The sequence below is a fragment of the Salmo trutta genome, chromosome 23, assembly GCF_901001165.1.
Source record: "Salmo trutta chromosome 23, fSalTru1.1, whole genome shotgun sequence".
NCBI classification, from domain to species: domain Eukaryota; kingdom Metazoa; phylum Chordata; class Actinopteri; order Salmoniformes; family Salmonidae; genus Salmo; species Salmo trutta.
Window position 1 is genome coordinate 25,727,294 of NC_042979.1, and position 20,748 is coordinate 25,748,041.

At 46.0% G+C, this 20,748-nt stretch overlaps 1 protein-coding gene across 1 annotated transcript in view; it reads right to left on the minus strand.

Moving 5' to 3' along the window:
* The window catches only part of LOC115159666 (voltage-dependent N-type calcium channel subunit alpha-1B), a 254,642-nt gene that overhangs the window by 81,278 nt on the left and 152,616 nt on the right, over positions 1-20,748 (minus strand). Inside the window, exons 10-12 of the mRNA XM_029709608.1 lie at positions 10,605-10,708; positions 8,106-8,221; positions 2,222-2,311 (exon numbers count right to left, since the gene is read on the minus strand). Of these exons, the coding sequence (XP_029565468.1) occupies positions 2,222-2,311; positions 8,106-8,221; positions 10,605-10,708 (310 nt within the window). The remainder of the gene's footprint in view (positions 1-2,221; positions 2,312-8,105; positions 8,222-10,604; positions 10,709-20,748) is intronic.

Consider the following 20,748-nt stretch of genomic DNA (forward strand, 5'->3'; position numbering starts at 1 on the left):
CTTGTTTATTCCATGTTTAACTCTGTGCTGTTTGTGTTGCACTGCTTTGCCTTATCTTGGCCAGGTCGCAGTTGTAAATGAGAACTTGGTCTCAACTAACCTACCTGGTTAAATAAAGGTGAAAAAAAATATAAAGATCTGTGTGAGACACAGAGTAGGTGAATGGATGATCTCCTCATGTGTGGTTCCCACGTGAAGCATGGAGGTGGTGGTGTGATGGTGCTTTGCTGGTGACACTTTCTGGGATTTATACAGAATTCAAGGCACACTTAACCAGCATGGCTACCACACCATTCTGCAGCAATACGCCATCCCATCTGGTATGTGCTTAGTGCAAATATCATTTGTTTTTCAATAGGACAATGACCCAAAACACACCTCCAGGCTGTGTAAGAGCTATTTGACCAAGAAGGAGAGTAAAGGAGTGCTGCATCAGATGACCTGGCCTCCAAAATCACCTGACCTCAACCCAATTGAGATGGCTTGGGATGAGTTGGACCGCAGAGTGAAGGAAAATAAGCCAACAAGTGCTCAGCATATGTGGGAACTCCTTCAAGACTGTTGGAAAAGCATTCCACACGAAGCTGGTTGAGAGAATGCCAAGAATGTACAAAGCTGTCTAAGGCAAAGGGTGGCTACTTTGAAGAACTTCAAATAAATATATATTTTAATTTGTTTAACACTTTTTTGATTTGTTTTACACGTTTCCATATCTGTTATTTCATAGTTTTGATGTCTTCAAACCTTTGAATGAGTATGTGTGCCCAAACTTTTGACTGGTACTGTATATATTACCACTAGTATATTACTATAGTATTTATACACTGAGTATACAAAACGCTTCCGGCTGACGTTAAGGCAGTGCTAGTGTCAAACGCACATTATGTTTGTTATGTAAAAACAGGTACACTGGAATTTTCCAGCCCTAACGTCAGGTTCGGCAATTTACCTGTCGTATATCAGCTCGCTTGCACTCAGATGGGCCAGGTGGAAATACTACATATCTACTTCATATACTCCAGTATTCCTGCACATTATAAAACGTTTCTTATTTCTCATGTTTTCTTTATTATATACATGTTTTATTTTTATGAACTATACTATTTTGACATTGATTACTGCACTGTTGTGTAGATCTTGCAAGTGGAGCATTTCACTGTACTTGTGCATGTGACAATAGAACTTGAACCTGCCATTCAATATCCCTTGGCCACGTCGACATTTTCAGCTTTAACAATATTATTCAGTGGCATAATAATCTGCATCATGTAATTAAGTTATTAAACAAAGGAAGATGTAGACAAAAGATGTAGACAAGCCATCCATTCTGTCATCTAACCTGAGAAATGTGTGTGAGTAGATTCGTGCTTGTGTGTTTGTGTGTGCGCATTGTATCGTACAGCCCTAATCCAATCAAGTCATCTCTCTAAATCCCCCTAATTAACCCTGGCTCCCACACCAGACCTAATTGGCTGAGAGTATAGACATAACACAACATGCGGCTGCAGGGGGCTGGGGGGAGTAACAGCTGGGACATGACTGCACTCCAGATGGAGCAGGAAGAACCGTCCACGTCGGAGAGAAGAGGAAAGAGAAAGAGAAGAGAGAGGAGGGGGAGTGAGAGAGAAGGGGAGAGGGAGAAAGAAGAGGGAAGAAGGAGAGAAGAGAGAGAGGTGAAGAGAGAGAGGGGGGTAGTGATAGAGAACAAGAAGAGAACCGCCCACAACAGAGAAGAGGAAAAAAGAAGAGAGGGCAAAAAGAGTGGAGTGAAGGGGAATATATAGATGGAAAGTTTAAGAAATAAAGGATAGAAATAGAGGGAGAGAAAGACCGAATAGAGAGAGAGAAAAGACTGACAAACAAGATGTAGTGCAGGGACACCAGAATGAGACAAGCATCTCATTACAGCAGTCTCCCTGGATCTTAGTAATCACTCACTGATACTCTATCACATTGTAATAGTGTATTAATACCTATACCCCAGGTGAAAGAGAACCAGACCACATTCATGGTACCCTGAATATGGCATGAATCGAATTGAGCGATTTATATACCACATAATGACATGGTGCAACATAGTCTGAATCTGAAAATGGGCGAGGCTAATTCATGAGAATGGTTAATAGTATCTAACTGTGCCTGTTTTACCATAAGGTACCATGGTAGTCCAGTAGGGTACCATGGTAAAGGCCACAGTGTGGACCTCTAGCCCGCTTTTCACCTGGGAGGTTATGTTTCCTCTTGTACCACGCACCGTCCAGAGGGGACTTTTCCTCCGCGTTCTCATCCTCCTCCTCCAGCAGCACCTCCTCTGGAACAGGAGAGGACAGGGTTATATACCACGACACACGCACACATACTCACTAACGCTCATGCACATACACACACCCACACAAACTGTACACTCTTAGAAAAAAGGGTTCCAAAAGGGTTTTTCTGCTGTCCCCATGAGAGAACCCTTTTTGGTTCCAGATACAACCCTTCTGGGTTTTTCTATGGAAGAGGTTCTACATGGAACCGAAAATAGTTTTCCCTGGAACAACAGGGTTTACCTGGAACCAAAAATGGTTCTTCAAAGGGTTTTACTATGGCGACAGTCAAATAAGCCTTTTAGGTTCTAGGTAGCACCCTTTTTCTAAGACTGTACATACCCATGTACAGTGCATACACATCACCATCATTTAAAGTAACAACACACACATGCCTTGCAAAAGTATTCAGACCCCTTGGATTCCTTCACATTTTATTGTGTTACAAAGTGGGATTAAAACGGTAGTCCCATAGGGCGGCGCACAATTGTCCCAGCGTCATCCAGGTTAGGGGAGGGTTTGGCCAGGAGGTCTTTACTTGGCTCATCGCGCTCTAGCGACTACTCGTAGCGGGCCGGGTGCCTGTAAGCTGACCTCGGTCGGCAGTTGAAAGTTATTTCCTCCGAAACATTGGTGCAGCTGGCTTCCGGGTTAAGCGGGCGGGCGTTAAGAAGCGCGGTTTGGCGCATGACTTGACCTTCGCCTCCCGAGCCCGTTGGGGAGTTGCAGCGATGAGACAAGATCGAAATTGGGGAGAAAAAGGGGGCTTTTAAAAAAATAATAATCATAAATAAATGTATAACTAAAAGAAGCATAAGTATTCAGCCCCTTAGTTTAGGCAAGACTAAATTAGTTCAGGAGTAAAATTTGGCATAACAAATCATCTAAAAAGTTACATTATTTTTAAATTACTAACTCTGTCCCCATACATACATCTGAAATGTCACTCAAAATACACTTGCAAACTCTTCTAAAAACCTGTTTTCGCTTTGTCATTATTGTCACTACTTCCGCCGAAGTCGGTCCCTCTCCTTGCTCGGGCGGCGTTCGGCGGTCGACAATACCGGCCTTCTAGCCATTGCCGATCCACTTTTCATTTTCCTTTTGTTTTGTCTTTGTTTTACACACCTGGTTTCTATTCCCCAATTTCATGTTCATTATTTAACCCTCTTTTTCCCCATGTTTTTTTGTGCGTATTTGTTTATTGTTAAGGTTGGTATTTCTGTGAGCTGGTGTGTTTTCCAGCGTGGAATATTTTGTTGGTTTACTTTCGAGTAAAGTTATGTTTTTACTCAATTCTGTGTCCTGTGCCTGACTTCGTCTGACCCGCCACACACTGACATTTGACAGAAACACGCACCACTGTCCACCCCTCCGTCACCTGGACCCAGTGGGATTCGGCTCTCACTCCGAGGGCATATGATGGGACGGCTGCCGGGTGCCAGGGGTTCCTGCTCCAGTTGGAGCTCTACCTGGCGACCGTTCACCCGGCAGCGTCGGTCCGCTATGAGGATTTCACTCGCTGCTTCCGGGCGGTCTTCGATCATCCACCTGAGGGGAGAGTGGCGGGGGAACGCTTGTTCCATCTCAGACAGGGGATGAGGAGCACACAGGACTTCGCTCTGGACTTCAGGACCCTGGCTGCCAGCGCGGGATGGAATAAGAGGGCCCTGATCGACCATTACCGATGCAGTCTGCGTGAGGACGTTCGTCGGGAGCTGGCTTGCAGGGACACCACCCTTAACCTCGACCAGCTGGTGGATTTATCCATCTGGCTGGATTACCTTTTGGCCTCCCGCAGACGTCCAGATCGGGGCTCGTCCATTTCATCCCCCAGCACCCCCGATCCTACACCTATGGAGCTCGGAGGTGCTGCTATGAGGGTCACCACTTCCTGTACCACGTGGCCGCAGAGGGCACACTGCTGGTCGGTGCTGGGGAGGTTCCCCAGGGAGTCGAGGCAGCAGGCAGGGCAATGGTGGATCATCCCAGGTGAGTAGGCACTCGACTCACCCAGAGCTCCCTGTTGCGCACGTGTGTGTGTATAGAATTTCCTGAGTTTTCCCCGCATTCCCAGCATAAGGCGCTAGTAGATTCAGGCGCAGCTGGGAACTTTATTGACCGTTCATTTGCACTTAGATTAGGGATCCCTATTGTTCCTGTTGATGTGGCCTTCCCTGTACATGCCTTAGATAGTCGTCCTTTAGGGTCAGGGCTGGTTAGGGAGACCACTGCCCCACTATGTATGATAACGCAGAAGGGTCATGAGGAGAGAATTAGTCTCTTCCTGATTGATTCTCCTGCATTTCCCGTGGTGTTGGGCCTTCCCTGGTTGGCCTATCATGACCCCACTATTTCGTGGCAACAGAGGGCTCTCAAGGGATGGTCACGTAAGTGCTTAGGGAGGTGTGTAGGTGTTTCCATCGGTGCTACTACGGTGGAGAGTCCAGACCAGGTCTCCACCATGCACATCCCCTCTGAATATGCCGATTTGGCTCTCGCCTTCTGTAAGAAGAGGGCGACTAAATTACCACCTCATCGACGGGGGGATTGTGCGATAAATCTCATGGTAGACGCAGCACTTCCCAGGAGACGGCAGCTATTGAAGGAGGAGACGGCAGCTATATGTCTCCGAATCTCTGGGGCAGGGATACATTTGGCCTTCCACTTCACCTTCCTCCTCGAGTTTCTTTTTTGTGAAGAAGAAGGAGGGTGGTTTACGCCCGTGTATTGACTATCGAGGGATCAATCAGATCACTGTGAGGTACAGTTACCCGCTACCTCTCATAGCCAGTGCGATCGAGTCAATACACGGGGCGTGCTTCTTCACAAAATTGGATCTCAGGAGCGCGTACAATCTGGTGTGTATCCGGGAGGGGGATGAGTGGAAGACGGCATTTAGTACCACCTCTGGGCACTATGAATACCTCGTCATGCCGTACGGGCTGATGAATGCTCCATCAGTCTTCCAATCCTTTGTAGACAAGATTTTCCGGGACCTGCTCGGGCAGGGCGTAGTGGTGTATATCAAAGACATTCTGATATACTCCGCTACACGCGCCGAGCATGTGTCCCTGGTGCGCAGGGGGCTTGGTCGACTGTTGGAGCATAACCTGTATGTCAAGGCTGAGCAATGTCTGTTCTTCCAACAGTCCGTCTCCTTCCTAGAGTCCCGCATTTCCACTTCAGGGGTGGAGATGGAGAGTGACCGCATTTCAGCCGTGTGTAATTGGCCGACTCCCACCACGGTGAAGAAGGTGCAGCGATTTTTATGGTTTGCCAATTACTACCGGAGGTTTAACCGGGGTTTTGGTCAGGTAGCGGCTCCCATTACCTCACTGCTGAAGGGGGGACCGGTGCAGCTGCGGTGGTCGGCTGAGGCGGACAGGGCTTTTGGTCACCTGAAGGCTCTGTTTACCTCGGCTCCTGTGCTGGCTCATCCGGATCCCTCTTTGGCGTTCATAGTGGAGGTGGATGCGTCCGAGGCTGGGATAGGTGCTGTGCTGTCTCAGTGCTCGGGTACGCCACCCAAACTCCACCCCTGCTCTTTCTTTTCGAAGAAGCTCAGCTCGGCGGAGCGTAACTATGATGTGGGGGACTGAGTTACTGGCTGTCGTAAAGGCTCTGAAAGCGTGGAGGCATTGGCTTGAGGGGGCTAAACACCCTTTCCTCATCTGGACTGACCACCGCAATCTGGAGTACATACGGGCAGCGAGGAGACATAACCCTCGCCAGGCAAGGTGGCCATTTTTTTACCAGTTTTGTTTTCACCCTATCCTACAGACCAGGTTCCCAGAACGTGAAGGCAGATGCACTGTCCCGGCTGTATGACACAGAGGAGCGGTCCACGGATCCTACTCCCATAATTCCGGCTTCTTGCCTGGTGGCACCGGTGGTATGGGAGGTGGACGCGGACATCGAGCGGGCGTTACTTACAGAGCCCACTCACGTACAGACACTGGGTGTCTGTACGTTCCGTCTGATGTCTGTGATCGTTTGATCTGTTGGGCTCACACGTCACCATCCTCTGGTCATCCTGGCATCGGTCGGACAGTGCGCTGTCTTAGTGGGAAGTACTGGTGGCCCACTTTAGCTAAGGATGTGAGGGTTTATGTTTCCTCCTGCTCGGTGTGCGCCCAGTGCAAGGCACCTAAACACCTGCCCAGAGGGAAATTACAACCCCTACCCGTTCCACAGCGGCCGTGGTCACACCTATCGGTGGATTTCGTGACGGATCTTCCTCTGTCACAGGGAAACACCACGATCCTGGTCGTTGTGTATCGGTTTTCTAAGTCCTGCCGTCTCCTTCCTTTGCCCGGTCTCCCTACGGCTCTACAGACTGCGGAGGCCCTGTTCACCCACGTCTTTCGGCACTGCGGGGTGCCTGAGGATATAGTTTCTGACCTGGGTCCCCAGTTCACGTCTAGGGTCTGGAGGGTGTTTATGGAACGCCTGGGGGTCTCGGTCAGCCGTACCTCAGGTTTTCACCCCGAGAGTAACGGGCAGGTGGAGAGAGTTAACCAGTATGTGGGTAGGTTTCTGCCGTCCTATTGCCAGGACTGGCCGGGGGATTGAGCGGCTTTCATCCCCTGGGCGGAGATGGCCCAAAACTCCCTCCGCCACTCCTCCACTAACCTATATCCTTTTCAGTGTGTACTAGGTTATCAGCCGGTCCTGGCACCGTGGCATCAGAGCCAGATCGAGGCACCTGCGGTGGATGAATGGTTTCGGAGCTCGGAGGAGACATGGGACGCTGCCCATGTGCGCCTGCAACGGGCCATCAGGCGGCAGAAGGTGAGCGCCGACCGCAGTGAGGCCCCAATGTATGCACCGGAGGACCGGGTCTGGCTCTCGACCTGAAACCTACCCCTTCGCCTGCCCTGCCGGAAGCTGGGTCCGCGGTTTGTGGGGCCATTTAAAGTCCTGAGGAGACTGAACGAGGTTTGTTATAGGTTACAGCTCCCCCTTGATTACCGTATTAACCCCTCGTTCCATGTGTCTCCCCTCAGGCCGGTGGTGGCTGGTCCGCTCCAGCAGTCTGAGGTGCGGGAGGTTCCTCCGCCCCCTCTGGACATCGAGGGGGCCCCGGCGTATACTGTGCGAGCCATCATGGACTCAAGGCGTCGGGCGAGAGGCCTTCAGTACCTCGTGGAGTGGGAGGGGTACGGTCCAGAGGAGAGATGCTGGGTGCCGGTGGAGGACATCCTGGACCCATCGTTACTGCAGGAATTTCACCGTCTTCACCCGGGTCGTCCTGCGCCTCGTCCTCCGGGTCGTCCCCGAGGCCGGTGTCGGCGCGCAGCTCCAAGGGGGTACTGTCACGACTTCCGCCGAAGTGGGTCCCTCTACTTGCTCGGGCGGCGTTCGGCGGTTGACGTCAGCGGCCTTCTAGCCGTTGCCGATCCACTTTTCATTTTCCTTTTGTTTTGTCTTTGTTTTACACACCTGGTTTCTATTCCCCAATTACATGTTCATTATTTAACCCTCTGTTTTCCCCATGGTTTTTTGTGCGTGTTTGTTCATTGTTATGTGGTTGGTATTTCTGTGAGCTGGTGTGTTTCCCAGCGTGGAATATTTTGTTGGTTTATTTTCGAGTAAAGTTACGTTTTTACTCAGTTCTGTGTCCTGCGCCTGACTTCGTCCGACCCGCCACACACTGACATTTGACAATTATGGGGTATTGTATGTAGATTGATGAGGGAAATGTTTTATTTAATCCATTTTAGAATAAGGCTGTAATGTAACAAAATGTGGGAAACACACACACGGATTAGAAGAAGTAGAGGTGAGACTGACCTGCCTTGCATATCCACTCCAGGTATCCCGTCAGCTCTCTCTCTATCTGCTGCTGTCTACGCAGCTTTAGAAAGTCCTGCCTCTTCTCCACACGCTCTCTTTCTTTGGCAAACTCCCTGTGAACACACACACAGAAATATGGACACACACAAATGGACCCACACACTATAAACTCCTATTGGAATATACAGGTTAATTTCTATGGCATTTCAGCCTCTGTGTGTGTTCCACTCTTTCTCTCCTCTCTGGGAGGAATGGATCATGAAAGGACTCTTTGAAGGGCCAAACTCACAGAGATACAGACATGGATGAATGGACAAACAGACAGATGTCTCCCACTGTTAAAGTGTGGTGTGGATGAGGTCAGCTCACAGATAAAAGGGTTACAAAATTCTTTAAATATGCTCACACACACACACACACACACACACACACACAAAGACACACGCACATACCTATGCATGCACTCACACATGCACACACACCAACTCATTCCTTAGGCCCAGATAAAGTTCTGCTTCCCTATAGGAACCCAGTTCTTTCTAGACTAATGACAATGTATATGGAATGAGCCCTGTTGAGACGGACCCAGTGTGTGTAGAGGAGTGTTTCTCACTGTCACAGACAATGAGACCGACAGACCACTGAGTTCAAAGAGAAGAGCAAGGGACACCATTAAGATTAAAGATCTGGCCATTTTAAAACACAGAAGAGAGAGCGAGAGAGTGAGAAGAGAGAGAGAGGGAGATAAAGAGAGCAAGTAGAGGGAGGGAGAGAAGGAGAGTGGGAGATTACTAATCTTGCGACTGAATTCTATTTTAGCTGTTTTCAGTGTCATTTCAGTTGAGATGCATTTCCCGTCAGTTGGAAGAATTCAAAATGAATGCGGTATCATCAGTATAATTTTATGTTACCCAAAAGTGACACTGTCATCTCTCTGTTAGCTCAACCACTGGAGTGATGGCTGATATTATATTGTGGTAAGCTGTGGAATGTGAGAAGGGAGGCAAGATGGCCATGGATCTTGAAGCTAAAGGCGTCAGCATACTTTGATTCGGCTGGCGCCTAGCCGAACGAGTGTGCTCGCATACTCCCTTAAAACACCTTCGCTTGAAAAACAAAAAAAAGCAGCAATAGTACTGTTTGTCCAGCTTGAGACGCTGTAACCAGAAATACTGAGAATATATGTAAGATAAGTTAATAAATGAGATCTTAGTTGCACAATTTTACATCTAACTAAGCAGTATTTCTCAAGTGAAAAAAGTAGCATGAAAACAATTTGTCTGTCGCAGAATGAAAACAAACACTTAATTGAAGAATCCCTACTATTGACCAATGACGACGAAAGGCCTAGATTTTGGCTCTGAATTTCGTCTTTCCTCGAGAATTTGGGGATTTGCACAGTCGGAAAAAAACCCGAAGACCAAAACGAACAAAAGCATCACAAAATGACGTCATAATATATGCACAAACTGTTCCAAATTGTTTCAGATGGGAAGCATGCCTTAAGGCAGAGTGTCATTGGGTTCAGGAAGGACAGAAGAGATGGAGGACGCACGCACATATGCACACATAATACACACACACACACACACACACACACACAAAACACACAGACAGAGGAGAGCTAGCCATTCACTGAGTAGGAGATTAGGCTTCCCAGAAAATGTAAACACAGCACCTGACCAGAAACATGTAGCCATACTACGTAACTCTTAACAGGATGTCTCCTCATAGGGCTGATGGGAGACATTGTGTGCCTGTGTGTGTGTGTGTGTGCGTGGGTGAATAATGCATCCCATATTAAAAGAGAGGGCAAGAGAGAAAAAGGGAAGAAGATAAAGTGTGTGAGAGGGAAAGAGAGAGTGAATGTTGACTCAGATTGAACGCTGCTGAAGAGGGGATGTAAGTGACTTCCGATAGGCTTTTCATTAAGATAAATCTGGAACCTCAACTCTCTCCATATTTACATGGCTATTCCAGCGGCACCGGCTCATTTCATTATGGTAATGCTGTCCCTGTAAATGCACATTTCTTTATGGGGAAGCTCTCCCCATCAGGCCAGCTAGGCTTTCAGCCTGAGTGGGCTCCGCTCAGCCCCTCCACTGGAGACACAGGATCAAACACCCACACACGCAAACAAATACTGTACATATATGAGCATAGCACAAACACATACATATTTATGCGCACGCACAGCACAAACACACACATGCACACACACACACACACCTCCTACTACTTCACCTGTCAATAGAATAGGTTAGTATAGGGTACCGTGGCTCTTGTTGTCATCCTTTTTGTTTGTGCTCTAGTTGTCATCCTGTCCTAGCTAATAAAATGAGTGGTTTGTATGCAAAGTCTGGTCCATGATTCCCTAAACCCTATGTCTGTGTGTGTGTGTGTGTGTGTGGCGTGTGTGTGTGTGTGTGTGTGTGTGTGTTTGTCTGTGTGAATGTGTGTCTGTCTGTGTGTGTGCGTGTGTTGGGTCAGACTTACCCTGATAAGACACCCAGGACCAAGTTGAGCATGAAGAAGGATCCGATGATGATCAGGGGGATGAAGTAGAGCCAGTTCCAGGTGTTCCCCGAGGCATCGTTAGCCTGCGTTCGCACGCACACACACACACACACACACACACACACACACACACACACACACACACACACACACACACACACACACACACACACACACACACACACACACACACACACACACGGAAAGAGAGACAAAGAAAAAGGTGTATGTGTATGAGTATTATGTTTCCTCTTAATGTTTGCAGTTGGTCAATGTACAACATCTGCATAACATCTATATCTGACAAGTTTGCTATACCTGCTTCTACACAAAAATGTCAATATACGCTACTTACTCTGTCACTAAAATAAATGTCTTCTTACCGGTAAACACACTCCCACACAGTCAGTCAACCAACCACCAAATCAGATCCACCAGCTACCATGTGCAGAACAGAGACCTTGGGGCTTCTATCACTGTATAACAACCGTGTAATACAACCCCAAATTACTGTTTCTAAACAGCCAATTGGAAAAAATTGTGGAAAGCCAAACTAGCCTGACAAGCCAATCCCCTGCTGGGAGAGACACAGGCTGAGGTCTGGCCTATATAATGGTCAGGAGCTGTCTGCCTGCCTGTCTACAGTGGCTTGCAAAAGTATTCACCCTCCTTGGCATTTTTTCTATTTTATTGCCTTACAACCTGGAAATAAAATATATTTTTTTGTGGGTTTGTATCATTTGATTAACACAACACAACACTTTTAAGATGCAAAATATTTTTATTGTGAAACAAACAAGAAATAAGACAAAAAAACTGAAAACTTGAGCATGCATAACTATTCACCCCCCCAAAGTCAATACTTTGTAGAGCCACCTTTTGCAGCAATTACAGCTGCAAGTCTCTTGGGGTACGTCTCTATCAGCATGGCACATCTAGCCACTGGGATTTTTGCCCATTCTTCAAAGCAAAACTGCTCCAGCTCCTTCAAGTTGGATGGGTTCCGCTGGTGTACAGCAATCGTTAAGTCATACCACAGATTCTCAATTGGTTTGAGGTCTGGGCTTTGACTAGGCCATTCCAAGACATTTAAATGTTTCCCCTTAAACCATTCGAGTGTTGCTTTATTGTCATTGTCCTGCTGGAAGGTAAACCTCCATCCCAGTCTCAAATCTCTGGAAGACCAAAACAGGTTTCCCTCAAGAATTTCCCTGTATTTAGCGCCATCCATCATTCCTTCAATTCTGACTAGTTTCCCAGTCCCTGCCGATGAAAAACATCCCCACAGCATGATGCTGCCACCACCACCATGCTTGACTGTCGGGATGGAATTCTTGGAGTGATGAGAGGTGTTGGGTTTGCGCCAGACATAGCGTTTTCCTTCATGGCCAAAAAGCTCAATTTTAGTCTCATCTGACCAGAGTACTTTCTTCCATATGTTTGGGGAGTCTCCCACATGCCTTTTGGCGAACACCAATTGTGTTTGCTTATTTTTTCTTCATGCAATGTCTTTTTTCTGGCCACTCTTCCGTAAAGCCCAGCTCTGTGGAGTGTACGGCTTAAAGTGGTCCTATGGACAGATACTCCACTCTCCGCTGTGGAGCTTTGCAGCTCCTTCAGGGTTATCTTTGGTCTCTGTTGCCTCTCTGATTAATGCCCTCCTTGCCTGGTCCGTGAGTTTTGGTGGGCGGCTCTCTCTTGTCAGGTTTGTTGTGGTGCCATAGGCTTTCCATTTTTTAATAATGGATTTAAATGGTGCTCCGTGGGATGTTCAAAGTTTCTGATATTTTTTTATAACCCAACCCTGATCTGTACTTCTCCAGAACTTTGTCCCTGACTTGTTTGGAGAGCTCCTTGGTCTTCATGGCGCCGCTTCCTTGGTGGTGCCCCTTGCATAGTGGTGTTGCAGACTCTGGGGCCTTTCAGAACAGGTGAATATATACTGAGATCATGTGACACTTAAATAAAGTCCACCTCTGTGCAATCTAACTAATTATGTGACTTCTGAAGGTAATCGGTTGCACCAGATCTTATTTAGGGGCTTCATATCAAAGGGTGAATACATATGCACGCACCACTTTACAGTTTTTTTGAATTTCTTGAAACAAGTAATTTTTTTTCATTTCACTTCACCAATTTGTACTATTTTGTGTATGTCCACTACATGAAATTCAAATAAAAATCTATTTAAATTACAGGTTGTAATGCAACAAAATAGGAAAAATGCCAAAGGGGATGAATATTTTTGCAAGGCACTGTATCGGCCTGTCTGCCTGACTAGTTTTCCAGTACACTCTGAGAAAAAAGGGTTCCAAACGGGTTCTTTGGCTGTCCCCATAGAACAAAGATTTTTGGTTCCAGGTAGAATTATATTGGGTTCTATGTAGAACTCTGGTTCTACCTAGAACCAAAAGGGTTCTACCTGCAACCAAAAATAGTTATTTAAAGGGTTCTCCTATGGGGACAGTCGAAGAACCCTTTAAGGTTCTAGATAGCACCTTTTTTTCTGTACTCATAGTTATGTATTGGTACGATATGCTCCAGTGGATTATTGGACTCTTATCCAGCTAGGTCTGCTGTAATGTTACACACTTCTCTTATTCCATGTTGATTTATATTCCCGTTTTTATTGTCATGTGCACAAGTACAGTGAACTGCCTTTCTTGCTTACTCTTTCCCAACAATACAGTAATCAATATCAGTAATACTATAAAAAAGTCTTTTTAAAAAGTCAAGTGGAACAAAAACATGAGAAAAGAAAAGTGTGTGTGCTAATGTGTGTGTGTGTGCATAGAGACACGGCAAAAATAAACATAAAATAGAAAGGTTAATGCAGATAGGAAGTGTACTGTATCTGCAAGAACCTGTCATTTGAACTACCCATGAGCTCTCCATTAAATAACTGCATCATAATTCTCAGGGTGCATCCCAAATGACACCCAATTCCCGATATAAAAAGTGGTCCCTAAAGCCGAACACTATATTGGGAAGACAGTGTGCCATTCGGGACAAGGCCTCAGATTGTGATTGTGGCAGAGAATATTATTATTGCAGTGGGTAGCCTGCAGCATTGACTTTGGCCTGAGATTTGATTACACAGGCATTATTATCAATCACTCCAGTTCAGGTGCCCTCTCTACCCTCCTAAAACTTCCTGGATCAATCTTACTCTCCATAGTTGGCCATAGGGTGAGGATTCCATTGAGGATTCCATTGATTAGATAAGACCTACACTAAGACCTATTGACCAATGGCTTGTGCTGGGCAATTAAGGGAAGGTGGCAGGGGGAAGATACAGGCTTAACAAGGGTAATTAACAGCTCAGTCATTAACCCTAAGGACTTGGTTTGAGACCTAATCAGAACACATTAATGTATGCTAATGAGCAATAGTGATGCAGTAACAGATAAAGGTGTGAGACCTATAGTGAATACACTACATGGCCAAAAGTATGTGGACCCCTGCTCGGCGAATACCTCATTCCAAAACCCTGGGCATTAATATGGAGTTGGTCACTCCTTTGCTGCTATAACAGCCCCTATAACTATTCTGGGAAGGCTTTCCACTAGATGTTGTAACATTTCTGCAGTGACTTGTTTCCATTCAGCCACAAGAGCATTAGTGAGCTTGGGCACTGATGTTGGGAGATTAGGCCTGGCTCGCAGTCGGCGTTCCAATTCATCCCAAAGGTGTTCGATGAGGTTGAGGTCAGGGCTCTGTGCAGGCCAGTCAAGTTCTTCCACACTGATCTCGACTAACCATTTCTGTATGGACCTCGCTTTCCCGTCACTGGAACTAAAAGGCTCACTCCGAGCTTTACACCATTACAGCCGACGCTTGGCATTGCGCATGGTGATCTTAGGCTCGTGTGCAGCTGCTTGGCCATGGAAACCCATTTCATGACGCTCTCGACAAACAGTTATTGTGCTTACGTTGCTTCCAGGGGCTGTTTAGAAATCGGTAGTGAGTGTTGCAATGGACAGACAATTTTTACGTGCCGAGCTCTTTAGCACTCAGTGGTCCCGTTTTGTGAGCTTGTGTGGCCTACCATTTCGTGGTTGAGCCGGTGTTGCTCCTAGACGTTTCAAATCAAAATCAAATCTAATTTTATTGGTCACACACATGGTTAGCAGATGTTAATGCGAGTGTAGCAAAATGCTTGTGCTTCTAGTTGCAGTAATATCTAGCAAGTAATCTAACAATTCCCCAACAACTACCTAATACACACAAATCTAAAGGGGTGAATGAGAATATGTACATATAAATATATGGATGAGCGATGGCCGAGCGTCATAGTCAAGGTGTAATAGATGGCATAAAATACAGTATATACAGTGGGGCAAAAAAGTATTTAGTCAGCCACCAATTGTGCAAGTTCTCCCACTTAAAAAGATGAGAGAGGCCTGTAATTTTCATCATAGGTACACGTCAACTATGACAGACAAAATGAGAAAAAAAAATACAGAAAATCACATTGAAGGATTTTTTATGAATTTATTTGCAAATTATGGTGGAAAATAAGTATAAGCAAGATTTTTGGCTCTCACAGACCTGTAACTTCTTCTTTAAGTTGGGGATAGGGGGCAGTATTTGCACGGCCGGATAAAAAACGTACCCGATTTAATCTGGTTATTACTCCTGCCCAGTAACTAGAATATGCATATAATTGTTTGATTTGGATAGAAAAAACCCTAAAGTTTCTAAAACTGTTTGAATGGTGTCTGTGAGTATAACAGAACTCATATGGCAGTCAAAACCCTGAGACAAATCCTGACAGGAAACTGAAATCTGATGTGTGGATATCACTTCAAACACTTGCCATTGAAACACACAGGGGTTTATGAATTATTTAGCACTTCCTAAGGCTTCCACTAGATGTCCCCAGTCTTTACAAAGTGGTTTGAGTCTCCTACTATCAAAACTGACTTAAAGAGAGGCTGTGGAAAGTGGTCACAGGTGGAGGGCCATTTACCATTATGATGCGGCCCCCCATGGCTACCCTCCCCTTTCGAAATGTTTTGAAAGACAATGCAAACGTCCCCATGGAATATTACTGAAGCTCTGGTTGAAAAAGGCTCTAAAGATTTATGTTATACAACGTTTGACATGTTTGAACGAACTTAAATATGTTTTTTTTTGTACATTTGTGATGACAAGTCCTACTCAGCACGGTACATTTTCAGTAGCCTTCGGAGCGCGCTAACAATTGGGACATAAATGATTAACTTTTTCGAACAAAACTACATTTGTTATGGACCTGGGATCCCTGGAAGTGCTTTCTGATAAAGATAATCAAAGGTAAGGTTTTATTTACAATAGTATTTTTGATGGTTGATCATTCCAAGATGGCTCCAACATGTATTGCCTAGCCTATTTTGCTGGGTATACCACGTCGTTTATTGCAAAGTGTGATTTCCCAGTAAAGTTATTTTTAAATCTGGCAAAGCAGTGGCATTCAAGACATGTTAATCTATAAGTCTTTGAATGACAATATTAAATTTTAACAATGTTTTTGAATAGTAATTTTGTAAATTGTAGCGCTGATCCATCGGAAGCATTTGAGGGAAAAGATTTTCTGAATGTCACGCGCCGATGTAAAATGCTGTTTTTATATATAAATATGAACTTGATCGAACAAAAAATGCATGTATTGTGTAACATGATGTCCTAAGATTGTCATCTGATGAAGATTGTCAAAGGTTAGTGCTGCATTTAGCTGTGGTTTGGGTATTTGTGATGCATGCTAGTTGCTTTGAAAATGGCTGTGTGATTATTTCTGGCTGGGTTCTCTCCTAAGATAATCTAATGTTTTGCTTTTGCTGTAGAGCCTTTTTGAAATCGGACAACGTGGTTCAATTCAGGAGAGGTGTATCTATAAAACGTTGTAAAATAGTCATATGTTTGAGAAATTGAAGTTATAGCATTTATGAGGTTTTGCATTTCGCACGACGCGATTCCACTGGCTGTTGATTAGGGTGGGACGCAAGCGTCCCACTGGCCCAGACAGGTTAAGAGGCTCCTCTGTCCTCCACTCGTTACCTGTATTAATGGCACCTGTTTGAACTTGTTATCAGTATAAAAGACACCTGTCCACAACCTCAAACAGTCACATTCCAAACTCCACTATGGCCAAGACCAAAGAGCTGTCAAAGGACACCAGAAACAAAATTGTAGAACTGCACCAGGCTGGGAAGACTGAATCTGCAATAGGTAAGCAGCTTGGTTTGAAGAAATCAACTGTGGGAGCAATTATTAGGAAATGGAAGACATACAAGACCACTGATAATCTCCCTCGATCTGGGGCTCCACGCAAGATCTCACCCCGTGGGGTCAAAATGATCACAAGAACGGTGAGCAAAAATCCCAGAACCACACGGGGGGACCTAGTGAATGACCTGCAGAGAGCTGGGACCAAAGTAACAAAGCCTACCATCAGTAACACACTACGCCGCCAGGGACTCAAATCCTGCAGTGCCAGACGTGTCCCCCTGCTTAAGCCAGTACATGTCCAGGCCCGTCTGAAGTTTGCTAGAGAGCATTTGTATGATCCAGAAGAGGATTGGGAGAATGTCATATGGTCAGATGAAACCAAAATATAACTTTTTGGTAAAAACTCAACTCGTCGTGCTTGGAGGACAAAGAATGCTGAGTTGCATCCAAAGAACACCATACCTACTGTGAAGCATGGGGATGGAAACATCATGCTTTGGGGCTGTTTTTCTGCAAAGGGACCAGGACGACTGATCCGTGTAAAGGAAAGATCGAATGGGGCCATGTATCGTGAGATTTTGAGTGAAAACCTCCTTCCATCAGCAAGGGCATTGAAGATGAAACGTGGCTGGGTCTTTCAGCATGACAATGATCCCAAACACACCGCCCGGGCAACGAAGGAGTGGCTTCGTAAGAAGCATTTCAAGGTCCTGGAGTGGCCTAGCCAGTCTCCAGATCTCAACCCCATAGAAAATCTTGGAGGGAGTTGAAAGTCCGTGTTGCCCAGTGACAGCCCCAAAACATCACTGCTCTAGAGGAGATCTGCATGGAGGAATGGGCCAAAATACCAGCAACAGTGTGGGAAAACCTTGTGAAGACTTACAGAAAACGTTTGACCTGTGTCATTGCCAACAAAGGGTATATAACAAAGTATTGAGATAAACTTTTGTTATTTACCAAATACTTATTTTCCACTATAATTTGCTAATAAATTCATTAAAAATCCTACAATGGGATTTTCTTTCTCATTTTGTCTGTCATAGTTGATGAAAATTACAGGCCTCTCTCACCTTTTTAAGTGGGAGAACTTGCACAATTGGTGGCTGACTAAATACTTTTTTGCCCCACTGTACATATGAGTAATGTAAGATATGCAAACATTATTAAAGTGGCATTATTTAAAGTGGCATTGTTTAAAGTGACTAGTGATCCATTTATTAAAGCGGCCAGTGATTGGGTCTCAATGCAAGCAGCAGCCTCTCTGAGTTAGTGATTGCTGTTTAACAGTCTGATGGCCTTGAGATAGAAGCTGTTTTTCAGTCTCTCGGTTTCAGCTTTGATGCACCTGTACTGACCTCACCTTATGGATGGTAGCGGGGTGAACAGGCAGTGGCTCGGTTGGTTGTTGTCCTTGATCTTTTTGGCCTTCCTGTGACATCGGGTGCTGTAGGTGTCATGGAGGGCAGGTAGTGTGCCCCCAGTGATACGCTGTGCAGACCACACCATCTTCTGGTGAGCCTTGCGGTTGAGGGAGGTGCAGTTGCCGTACCAGGCTGTGATACAGCCCGACAGGATGCTCTCGATTGATGCTCTCGCATCTGTAAAAGTGTGTCAGGTGTTTGGGTGACAAGCCAAATTTCTTCAGCCTCCTGAGGATGAAGAGGCGGTGTTGCGCCTTCTTCACCACCCTGTCTGTGTGGGTGAACCATTTCAGTTGGTCTGTGATGTGTATACAGAGGAACTTAAAAAACCTTCTCCACTGCTGTCCTTTCGATGAAGATAGGGGGTTGCTCCCGCTGCTGTTTCCTGAAGTCCACAATCATCTCCTTTGTTTTGTTGATGTTGAGTAAGAGGTTGTTTTCCTGACACCACACTCCGGGTGCCCTCACCTCCTCCCTGTAGGCTGTCTGGACGTTGTCGTCTGCAAACTTGATGATTGAGTTGGAGGCATGCATGGCCACGCAGTCGTGGGTGAACAGGGAGTACAGGAGGGGGCTGAGCACGTATCCTTGTGGGGCCCCAGTGTTGAGGATCAGCGAAGTGGAGATGTTGTTTCCTACCTTCACCACCTGGGGGGCGGTCCGTCAGAAAGTCCAGGACCCAGTTGCACAGGGCGGGGTTGAGACTCAGGGCCTCCAGCTTGATGATGAGCTTGGCGGGTACTATGGTGTTGAATGCTGAGCTGTAGTCAATGAACAGCATTCTTACATAGGTATTCCTCTTGTCCAGATGGGATAGGGCAGTGTGCAGAGGGATGGTGATTGCATCGTCTGTGGACCTGTTGGCGCGGCATGCAAACTGAAGTGTGTCTAGGCTGGCCGATAAGGTGGAGGTGATATGATACTTGACTTGTCTCTCAAAGCACTTCATGATGACAGAAGTGAGTGCCACGGGGCAGTAGTCATTTAGTTCAGTTACCTTTGCCTTCTTGGGTACTGCAACAATGGTGGCCATCTTGAAGCATGTGGGGACAGCAGACTGGGATAGGGAGAGATTTAATATGTCCATAAACTGTATTATCCTCAAAGCAGGCAAAGAAGGTGTTTAGTTTGTCTGGAAGCGTGACGTCGGTGTCCGTGACGTTGCTGGTTTTCTTTTTGTGGTCTGTGATTTCCTGTAGACCCTGCCACATACGTCTCGTGTCTGAGCCGTTAAATTGCGACTCCACTTTGTCCCTGTACCGGCATTTAGCTTGTTTGATTGCCTTGCTGGGGGAATAACTACACTGTTAATATTCAGGCATATTCCCAGATGTCTTTCCATGGTTAAATGCGGTCCATCACAGTTTCTGGTTAGGGTAGGTTTTAATAGTCACAGTGGGTACAACATCTCCAATGCACATCTTTATAAACTCAGTCACCGAGTCAGCGTATAGATCGATGTTATCTGAGGCTGACCGAAACATATCCCAGTCCGCGTTATCAAAACAATCTTGAAGCGTGGATTCCGATTGGTCAGACTAGCATGGAATGGTTCTAGTCACTGGTACATATCCTGTTTGAGTTTCTGCCTATAAGACGGTAAGACCAAGATGGCCTGTGTCGTGGTCGGATTTGCCGAAGGGAGGGCGGGGGAAGGCTTTGTTTGCATCGCGGAAGTTAGAGTAGCAGTGATCGAGTGTATTACACCCGCGCGTAGTGCATTCAATATGCTGATATAATTTAGGTAGCCTTGTTCTCAAATTTGCTTTGTTAAAATCCCCAGCTACAATAACTGCAACCTCAGGATATATGGTTTCCAGTTTAAATAGAGTCCAGTGAAGTTCCTTGAGGGCCGTCTTGGTGTCTGCATGAGGGAGAATGTACACCGCTGTGACGATAAGTGACGAGAATTCTCTTGGGAGATAATTTGGCCGGCATTTGATTGTAAGTAATTCTAGGTCGGGTGAGCTGAAGGACTAGAGTTCCTGTATGTTGTTATGATTACACCATGAGTCGTTAATCATGAAGCATACATCCCCGCCCTTCCTCCTCCCAGAGAGGAGTTTATCTCTGTCAGCGCGATGCATGAAAAAAAAATACTGCATAGTTTCCTAAGGACTCAAAGTGAGGCAGCCATCTTGCATCCACTTCACAATAACAGCACTTTCAGTTGACCTGAGAAGCTCGAGCAGGGCAGAAATGTGATGCACTGACTTGTTGGAAAGGTGGCATCCTATGACAGTGCCACGTTGAAAGTCACTGAGCTCTTCAGTAAGGCCATTCTATTGCCACTGTTTGTCTATGGAGATTGCATTCCTGTGTGCTTGATTTTATACACCTGTCAGCAACAGGTTTGGCTGAAATAGCCAAAGCCACTAATTTCAAGGGGTGTCCACATACATACTTTGTATATATAGTGTATCTCCCACCATTCCACTAGATTAGCACACCATAATTGGACTCTCCATCTCTCCCTGTAGACTCTCTGCTTT